Source organism: Galeopterus variegatus, unplaced genomic scaffold (assembly GCF_000696425.1).
Source record: "Galeopterus variegatus unplaced genomic scaffold, G_variegatus-3.0.2 Scaffold1528, whole genome shotgun sequence".
Classification (NCBI taxonomy): Eukaryota; Metazoa; Chordata; class Mammalia; order Dermoptera; family Cynocephalidae; genus Galeopterus; species Galeopterus variegatus.
In genome coordinates, this window is record NW_007727639.1 from 186290 (window position 1) to 196623 (window position 10334).

Genomic DNA, 10334 nt, shown 5'->3' on the forward strand with positions numbered 1-10334 from the left:
TACGTAGTCATGTCATGTGAAATAGAGATGGTTTTACTTCTTTCTTTAGAATCTGGATGCCTTTCATTTCTTTTTCTTGCCTGATTGCCTTGACTATCACCCTAGTGCTATGTTGAATTGATGTGGTGAGAGCAGGTATCCTTGTCTTGTCCCTAAACATAGGGGGGAATTTTTCAATCTTTCACCATTAAGTATAATGTAAGGTGTACGTTTTTCATAGATGGCCTTTATTAGGTTGAGGAAGTTCCCTTCTGTTTGTATTTATTTAGTGTTTAGAGTGTTGTTTTTTTTTCTTTGAATCATAAATTGCTACTGGATTTTTTCAAATGCTTTTCCGTGTCTATTTAGATGATCATGTGGTTTTTATCCTTTATTTTACTGATATGGTACATTACATTAATTGACTTTGGGATGTTAATCCAACTTTGCATTCCTGGGATAAATCCCAATTAGTCATGATGTACAATCCTTTTTTATGTACCTGAATTCTGTTTGCTAGTACAGTACTTTGTTGAGGATTTTTGTGTCTACATTCATAAGAGGTATTAGTTTGTAGTTCTTAATGTTCTTTGGATATAGATTGTTGTGTCTGTGATTTCTGGAAGCATCTGTGTTCCTTTAGTCAGTACATTTCAAATAACAGCTGAATGTTGAAATTTGTAAAGAGTGAATTAAGATGATTTCATTCAAATATTTCTTAATGATAAAATCCCTTCTTTTTCACCATGCAGTTACCTTTCCTTTAAAAAAATGTTTGTTTGCTAGGTGTACTATGAAATCTGTTTCTTCTGTCTTCAAATCTTACTAAGTTGTTATTTGTAATTTACAAGATGCAACCAGCATATCCAGCTCCCAAATGGGAGATTTTAAATAAGGGAAGAAACTTACCTGGTTAAGTATTAGGTGAGCTGTAATTCTCTTTGGGATAGAAGCTTTGCTAACTTGACCTTGTCTTTCACATTAGTGTAAAAATACCCATCCCTGGAGTATCTGGAAGAATATCAGGAATCTGCAAAACCATAAAATAAATCTCTTTCTAGAACATTAGTTTTACTAAAAAATTTAGAATAGGTGAGTGTGGAAAACTTTTTATATTAAAATAGACAAGATTGTTTAATGGGGAAAAGTACATGTATGAAATATTTAAGGTAAAATATAAGACTTCAAACAAATTCAGTACTTTTGGCACCATTTTCAGCCTGACCACCCACCTCTAAGTGTATGAATCCTCTTTTCTCGTTAGATAAGAGTACTTTTTTTTTTTTTTGGTGGCTGGCTGGTTTGGGAATCCAAACCCATGACCTTCGTTTACAAGGCTGCGCTCTAACCAACTGGGCTAACTGGCCAACCCAGTAAGAGTACATTTTGTTGAAGTTTTTGAGAATTGCTCTGAAGGTATTAAATAAATGTTGACAACAGTGATTTCTTACTTTATGAAAAGGCTATTGTCCTCCTTGTAAATAACCAGTACTGGCTGTATCCTCCTGTCCAGGGTTTTAACTTTTTTGTTCCATTAGTCAAATAGTTCCCTTTCTTATGTTTAGATTCTCATTTTGTTAATGAATCTGTTGCTATACTCTAAATGAGGTTGAGGATTAGGTCTTTTCATGTTACTTTGTGGTCTGAGAATGCTTAGATGAAAAAGGTAGATCATGATACCAAATGTTTTCTTGTACATATAACTCATTTGAAATGTTCTTGAACGTAAATTAAGCAAGAAGACAGATTTCAGAATGGTTATCAAACCTAGAGTTTTCATTTACTGGCAGGTTCTTTGCATTTAAAGTCTGTATTAATATACTTGCTTATATTAACTATGCTCATGGACTACCAAGAAGCCATGCATACCTTTAGGTAGACCTATAAAAGTAGTGTTGCCCTTTGTTCTTAATATAGCTTGTTAATTTTATAGCGTTCCAGAGCATAGTAATTGTAATAGTAATTGCTAAAGTTATTCTAGTCATAGCAGCATAACAGAAAAGATTTTTTTTTTTAAATCTCTGTTTGATAGTGTAGCAACAGTCCAGGGTTCAATCCCTGTACTAGCCAGCTGCCAAAAAAAAAAAAAAAAAAAAAAAATGTATAGCAACAAATACAAGTATTTCAAACATATTCCAGAAACTAAATTTAGAAAAGAGTAGTTTTATCCAAGTAGAATATTTTTAAGTTTTGGGAAAAGCTCATCACAGACTCTGGCATTATGGAATATACCTGTACAAGCATTTTGTCCTCATGAATGCCAGAGGTTTTCATGGATCTCCTTCAGGTCCACCAAAGTGGTAATTGTTGGAGTATACCTATTGTTTTTGTCCTGGACAGGCTCTGGAGATAAGCTCTGCTTTTAGACTAATGTCAAGGTAAACTTGGCAATCTACTTTTTTGTTATTGTTATTTATGATCCTGGAGCATTGCTTGGTAAAGAAACATTTGGAGGCATTCTTCATATTTATATGGCTTTTATGAATGGGATTCAACCTACGTAGAGCCATTTTTTAAATCCCTTTCAGATACCCTATACTGAATAAAGTTATTGTAATTATTCTCTTATAGTATGCATTCAGTAAATATTTTTAATAAATAAATGAAAATTAATGTTCCCTTACCTGCTTATGGATTTTCCTCTTCAGTGACGTCTTCAAGATTTTACCAATGTGAACAGGGAGAGATTTTGTTACATATTTTCTGCCTTGACAGTGTTTATTCTTTCCTCACGATATATAGCATAACTTACTTCATCTTTGTTTTATGCAAAATCCTACAGATTCATCACTTCCTTTGTTTCTCATTTATCTGTTCTCATGCCAAATTTTGCATCTTTATACATTTTACTATTTCTCTTATATTTCTTATTCTGTCATCCTGTGTGCATAGCTTTTGCCTAGATTATAGTATCATTTGCCTTGTACCCTGACCAAATGTTTGATAACTTTTCTTATTTCTTTACAAACACTCTTCATATATGTAATGGGCATATATATAGTATCAGGATATTTATAATATGGTGAAGGAAATTCTAGAACTTCAGCTAGAAAGGCTTTCTAGAATTGTCTAGTCTAGCCTTTTTCCTTTATGAGTGAGAGAGGTGATGCCGAGAGAGATAAGCAGACTTTGCCAAAGTTATTGTGAAAGATGTTAATACAAGTGTGCTTAGAGTAATGGCAAGAAAAGGGAAAGCATGGTAAAGATATAGGAACAAGGGAGGCAGGATAACTTGATAACATAGTATAAATCCTCTTCATATGTGTATATTTGTTTAGTTGTCTGCATTCCTTGTAAATATATCAGTCTTAAAGATTACCCTCTTAGAAAGAAGGGATTGGGTCCCATTTGTAGGCATAGTATGCTAAACTAATATGGGTCAGGGAAATGAAATTGAATGTAATGATAAGCAAGAAGAAACACACACATTCATTGAGCACTACTGCGTGTTATGTGCTTTCACATAAAGCATTTCAAAGACACATGGACTTAACTCTTGAACATTCAAGATTCTAATTTTTATTTGGTTATCTCATTGATTTCAATATCTCTACCAGAGGGCAAGCAAGAAAAAAAAGCCTATGGCATTTATGTTAATCCAAAGTTGCTCTGGTAGAGTAGAGGTTTGGGAGAAAGTAAATGTAGTAGCTCAAAGAAAGGTTTAGATTCCCTGAAGATTTCATTTATATCTATCCGTGTGTGATCTTGAAGGATAAATGTGTTGTATTCTCTCTGGAGAAATAAGCACCAGTAACAGAGAAAGTCAGGGTTAACAACTCTGTACACAGAGTAGCATGAAAATTAGGGTTGTATATGCTTTGGTGAATTGTGAATTTTAGTAGTGGTTAGTTTTTTTTAAGATACTTTTTCCCTCTGTGCTCTTGTCAGAAACCATCTTTTTTTGGTTTCAGTTGGAATACTTTTTAGAGATAAACTTAAATGATACAGATTTCTTTTGGCCAGTGTTTTAACTTTATAATCCTTTTTGGACTAAGAATAAATGTAGTGCAAACCTTCCTTTTTATTCCTATCTTTTTATTCCAGTCCAATTCTTCAAATGCTACTGAGGAATGCAGGGAATCAGTATCAAGAAAATAGTAAAATTGTCAGTGTATATTTGGTGAAATATTTAAGATGCATATGTTTTTTATTTCATTGACAGGATTTTTAAAATTGTGAAAACAATCTAAATCAAAATAAATTTGTTGTGCCTACTTTGATAATGAGAAAAATGAAATCTGTGATTTAAAAACTGGAATATTTTTCTGTCCCGGATTATAATTCAGCACCTGCATCCTTTGTAGGACTCTCTATATTTAAGATATTTCTGATGATTAGAAGCATTTTTGGTGTAAAAATCACATGCATATTTTATTTCGAATACTGCCTTATGAGAGGTTAAATTTAAAAAAAATTAATTTAAAAAACATAACAGTATCCCTAAAGAATTCAGCATACTTTTGGAAGAAATCTAGTTTTGGTAAACCACAACCATAGGCACATACTTAATTTTATTCTGATAGGCTTTAAAAAAAAATTTTTTTTTTGTATTTCTTTCAGAGTAAGTGAGGAAAAGGAAGTAACAGAAGAACGACTGAAAGCTGAGCAGGAATCATTTGAGAAGAAGATCAGGCAGTTGGAAGAACAGAATGAATTGATCATCAAAGAAAGGGAAGATATCCTTTTTGAAAGTCTTCTTTTTTAATGTGCAGAAAGTTTGACTCTTTTATGAAGAAAATGTAAACTCCAGAGGAATAATTGTTCTAATTTATAACAGGGAATGAATCTGCATGTGTTGCCATTTCTTGGCAATCAGAACGACACTTAACAGCATGTGCTGTTGCTTCCTTTGTGCTTGATAAGGCCATCCAGCTGTTCTGCTGCTGCTGTTATGCTGCGAAGCACATATTTGTTAACTAAAAAAGACAATAAGAAATTTGGGCTTTAAAATGTAGTGTTGGAACTTTATTAAGTTCTATTCCACTACTATAATTGAGCCTGAAACCACCTTGGATTTTGTATTCTTTTTAACTAAAGCTTTGACAGTCTTAAGGAATTCTCCTCTGAAATCATGGGGAAAAAAAATTCTTCCTAATGTATAGATGTTGTAATTAATAAGTGTTTCCACTACACAATAAAACCACCAAATTATTCTCATGGAGCAGAAAATTATTGGATTTAGAACTAGAGGGGTGTATGTGTGTGTGTATAGCATTGTTTATATGAAAGTAAAGTTAAAACACCTGTTAAAGTTGTACTTTAAGGAGTATGTGAATTAAATGCATTTCTGAAGTTTCTTTTGAATGGGTAGAATTACGTATCTTTGGGTATTTTATGCAGTGGTGTTGATGTAGAGGAGAAGTGGTGGTGCCTAAAGTTAAGGTGATCTGCCAGCTAAATTAGTGTGTGAATGCTGAAAGAACCATTGTCCTTCTTGGCAGTGTTGTCATTAACTTGATTGTTAATAATTATTTCAAAGATTCATCAAGTGTCAAAATGGTCGTATGGATAGTAACTATGCCTTTGTGAATACCAGAGAAATGAAAGCATAAAGATAAATTAACTTGAAAAACAGAAGACTATAACTATGAAAAATGAGTTCTGAATTTCACAGTGGAAGTGCATGATAGGAAATTAATATAATGAGAATTCTTATTATATTAGTTTGCTGATTAGGACATTAATAAGGTTTATTGGCCCCACAATTCTAAAGGAGTTTTCATTTTTTTTTCCTTTACATTTCTAGCACTTGTATAATTATCTCTGGCCTTCTCTTCTCTTTGCCTGTTCATTGGCCTAGGTTGTCAACCCTCAGGCTAGGCTGTCTTCTATGTTTTTCTTCCTGCTACTTTTCTCTCTAGGTTAAGGGAATGCTGTTTAGTCAGAAATCACTAACTGTGCTCAGCCATATTTGCTCTTTCACTTTTTCAGGAGGAATAGTGACTCTGGACCCTAACACTTTCAAAAAATGGTAAGTTAGGAATGGTTTTATTTGTAACAAAAATTCGATTTACAGGGTCTATTTTCACCTCACATAACAAGAACTGTGGAGATAGATGGCCTCTGGCATTGATTCAGTGGCTTAAAATTTTCAGTGCTGGCATCTCTACAGTTCTCTTAGTTTTTTCTAATGTTTGCTCCAGCTCTAGGCATCACATTTGCATTAAGGTAGGCAGAAAACGGGAATAGGTCCTGGCATTTATGACTCTCTCCTTTTTCGAAAAACATAAAACTTCCTCAGAGCACCCCTCACCTCCCATCTGGTGATCTTTCATATGATATTTATCGTCCTGAACTTTGTGATTTGGTCATGGTAAGTTGCAAGGGAGGCTGAAAAATGCGCATTTAGCTTGTCCAACTTACACAGTGGAAGGCAGCAAGGAGGAGGAGATTGATTGGGAATGCAGTCAGCCTCCAATTCTGTTAGCAGAAGTGGGGGAAATAGAATTCACTTTTTTTTTTGTCCTTTTTTTTGAGACCGGCCACACCATGCTCAGCCAGTGAGCGCTGTGAGCACACTGGTCATCCCTATATAGGATCCGAACCCGCGGAGGGAGCGCTGCTGCGTTCCCAGTGCCGCACCCTCCCGAGTGCGCCACCCTCCCGAGTGCGCCACGGGCTTGGCCCTAGAATTCACTTTTTGTCTAGAGGAGAGGTGGTGATACTTTGACCTTCCTGGGACAAAAAGCATCTAGTGGAATTGGGATAAGTTAAGGAAAGAGGGCTTGGCCCTAGAATTCACTTTTTGTCTAGAGGAGAGGTGCTGATACTTTGACCTTCCTGGGACAAAAAGCATCTAGTGGAATTGGGATAAGTTAAGGAAAGAAGGTGAGAGATATTGGTAGTGGACAATTTAGAAAGCCTGGCCACAGTTGGAATGTTTGGTGATATGCTTAACAAAATTGTGTGGCTATTTGAAATAGTAGAATCTAATTTCAGTGGGCCATTAATTATATTTAGCATTCTCTGAGTGGAGATTAATTTTATTCAGTGCTGAAGCATTCTAAACTCAGCATGGCTATGAATGGTTTCTTCTGGCAGGCGAAATACCCTAGGTGATTGTAGTGACATTGTTTTTTATGTTTTCCCCAAGATTTAGCTCAAGGGTCAGCACACTACTGCCATGGGCCCAAACCAGTAGGGTGCCAACTAAATCCAGCCATATCCATTGTTTTATGTACTGTCTGTGACTGTTTTTGTGTTCCAGCTGCAGAGTAGTTGCAACAAAGACCCTGTGACTCTAGTAATCTAAAATATTTGCTGTCTAACACTCTGCAGAAAAAGTTTGCTGACCTGTTATTTTTCTTATAAGCTTAAAGAGGACAGGAAAAATCATGTAAATACAGGCAAAGACTTAGACATGTGAAATAGTTAGATTTCTTTTATACATGGGAAGAAGGGATTTGGCTTGAGCATTTATTCTTTATTGTGAATGAGGGTTGGAGTAACCGTTAGAGCATTTTCAAAAATTGAAATGGTTTAGTTGGTTTAATTGAAGTTTTTTTAATCACTGAAAGAGAGGTGATATTTATAGAACTTGTCAAAGAATTGTCAAAGAAGAGAGAAAGAAAGATATGATAAAAACAATGACGATGACATTTGTGATTTTTATTCCAAGTAGATTGCTCAGGTACAAATCTCGTTTAACAAAATAAACCTGTCAAAGGTTGATACAGATGATTTTACAGTACATAAAACTGTATAAAACTTAGAAACATAAAACGAGGTTATAATTTAAAATAATATAATTTAAACTACAGTTACATTTACTATCATACATGAATGATTCAGACTCTTTCATATACATGAAATCACATAATTTCATATCATTTTAAAGTCTGTTTCAGTGTGAGGGACTGTATCCATGAATTCTGATTTTTGGCATTTTAAAGATATATTATACTACATTTTTTTTTAAGTTCTAATAACTTGATTTATTCAACTATACAAACACAGACCAGTGCCTTAGTAAAAAAGAAAAGATATTTTACATATTTGCATTAGGATCAGACTTTTGAAGAATTTTTACTCACAGAAAATTGGGAGTTTATTTTATTTTATTTTATTTGTGCTTTTTGAGACCGGCCGCACTCTGCTCAGCCAGTGAGCGCTGTGAGTGCACCGGTCATCCATATATAAGATCCGAACCTGCGGCGGGAGCACTGCTGCGCTACAAGCGCTACACTCTCCCGAGTGTGCCATGGGCTCGGCCCGGGAATTTGTTATTAAACATAAAAATTCTTAGTAATGTTCAGTCTCTGAACAAAGAAGACTTATTTCCTGAGAAAACTTAACCATATAAATGAATATGCCATTCACAAAGCCTAGCAGTCTGATAAACCTAGTTGATTTTTGCCTGGCCTTCATGAGTATGAAAGGAGAGATAAATCTGAAATTTAAAGAGAAATATGTCCAATAACAATAATTCTGAAACACATTAGTATGTAATAGCATAGGACACAGAGGATGTATTAGAAAAGTTGATTAATACTTGAGCTAATTGTATTACTAGAACATGTGACTCAGATCGGTGGTGGTATCAAAAGCCTGCAAAAGGAAATTACTAAAATCTCATGTTTGCTAACAGGCATAAAAAGGGAAGGGACAGTGAAGAAAGCGTGGTGGGCTTTGAGTCAAAATCCCTTTTTAGTGCTGACTAGCTGTTTGACCTCTTGGGAAAGTTAGTGAACTTCTCTGAATCTTTTTTTTTTCAGCTATAATATGTAGATGACTAATAGTGCCTTCTTTTCAGGCCCATTGAAATTCTTTATATGTTATATGTGTAAAGAGCCTAGCAGTGCCTCATACTTAGTAGGCACTGAATAAAAGATAGCAGTTCTTAATTTTACTGCTTTTAATATGGATGAAGGATGAGATGACTAGCCGCACTGTTTCTTATTTCTGTGCCTTTCTTTGAAGGGATTTTGATGGTTTTCATTAGGTTATGCAAGTGCTTGGGCTGCTTCGAGGCCTGGTAGCAGAGTGAAATTGATCTGTTCTCTGTTTAACTTTTAATATCCATGGAAGGGTAAACTTCTGTGTACCACTTGGACCTGTTGGGTGCTCATTGGGAAGAAACCAAGTTTTAATTTCCTCTACCAGAAATCAGACTGATGGAGATTTTTTTCCCCCCATTCTGGTCTGTTTCTATTATCTTTCTGGTTGGGACTTAGTAAATTGAAGAGGTTTAGAGGTGCTTGTAAACTTATATCCTTGAGCTCATTGCATGGGTGGTCATTTCAGAAACCTTACTCTAAGATTAAGGAACTAACCTTAATCATTTTTGAGGACTGTTTTAGTATAAGCCAGAGGTCTCAGTGTGTCTATGCTGAAACTAGATTAGAGAACATTCACAAGAATTTTATCTAATTATGTAAAAGAAATCATTGGTTCTGAATAACAGTAATACTTCAGAGGTATTCAAAGCTTTCTGTGTAACTATGAATCTCATCACTGCCATAGGAGCCAGACTACCATGGTCTGCCACCATCATCTGTTAGACTTTTTTTTTTTCCTTTTTGTCTTTTTTCGTGACCAGCAACAGGATTGCAACCCTCGGTGTCATGCCCGCACCGCGCTCAACCAGTGAGTGGACCGGTCTCTATATGGGATCCGAACCCTCAGCGGGAGCGCTGCCACGCTCTCAAGCGCCGCACTCTACTGAGTGTGCCACCGGGCCGGCCCATCTGTTAGACTTTTAACAGGGATGGGAATTGCTGTAGGAAGCTCTGTCTACCTGGGTGGAGTGGTGTAGAAAGGTAGGGAAAGAGAGTAGAAATAACTTTCATAAGAAGGGACATAGTTTCAAAAGAAAGGGTCTTTTCTTTTTGATTAATCTTTCTGGCCCTTCATAAGAGAAGGCAGGAGATTTTCTAGTCTTGGAAATAGTTTTCGGAGAATTAAAAATCTAAACTTAAAATGAAGAAGACTAGATAGAAGAGAAGAGATATGGAAGAGGTGTATTTTTTTTTGTTTTTTTTTTTTTTCCCGTGTCCGGCAACGGATCGCAACCCTCAGTGTTGCCCCCGTACCGGACCGGGGACCGGCAACGGGATTGCACCCCTTGGTGTTGCCCCCGCGCCTCGCTCAGCCAGTGAGCGGGAACCGGTCTGTATGTGGGATCCGAACCCTCGGGCGGGAGCGCCGCCGCGCTTCCCAAGCGGCGCACTTATCCAGTGCGCCACCGGGCCGGCCCTGGAAGAGGTTTTGTATCTGACTCTACGGTCTACTAGTATGAGGGCAGTTCAGAAAGTTCTGGGCAAGATTCATATTATCTTTTAATTGTATTTCTTCATGAACTTTGTGAAGTACGCTTCCATAGAAAAGTAGGTTGCCAAACACCTTAACAGCTTTGA

General features: G+C 36.0%; 1 protein-coding gene across 3 annotated transcripts in view; it reads left to right on the forward strand.

Annotated features, from left to right (window-relative positions):
• The window catches only part of KIAA1328 (KIAA1328 ortholog), a 227412-nt gene that overhangs the window by 49130 nt on the left and 167948 nt on the right, over positions 1 to 10334 (forward strand). For all 3 annotated transcript variants that reach the window (XR_550841.1, XR_550842.1, XM_008577535.1), the window contains exon 3: positions 4540 to 4655. Coding sequence is in view for 1 of the 3 variants with exons in the window: in XM_008577535.1 (XP_008575757.1) it covers positions 4540 to 4655 (116 nt within the window). In the remaining 2 variants the exon portion in view is untranslated. The remainder of the gene's footprint in view (positions 1 to 4539; positions 4656 to 10334) is intronic.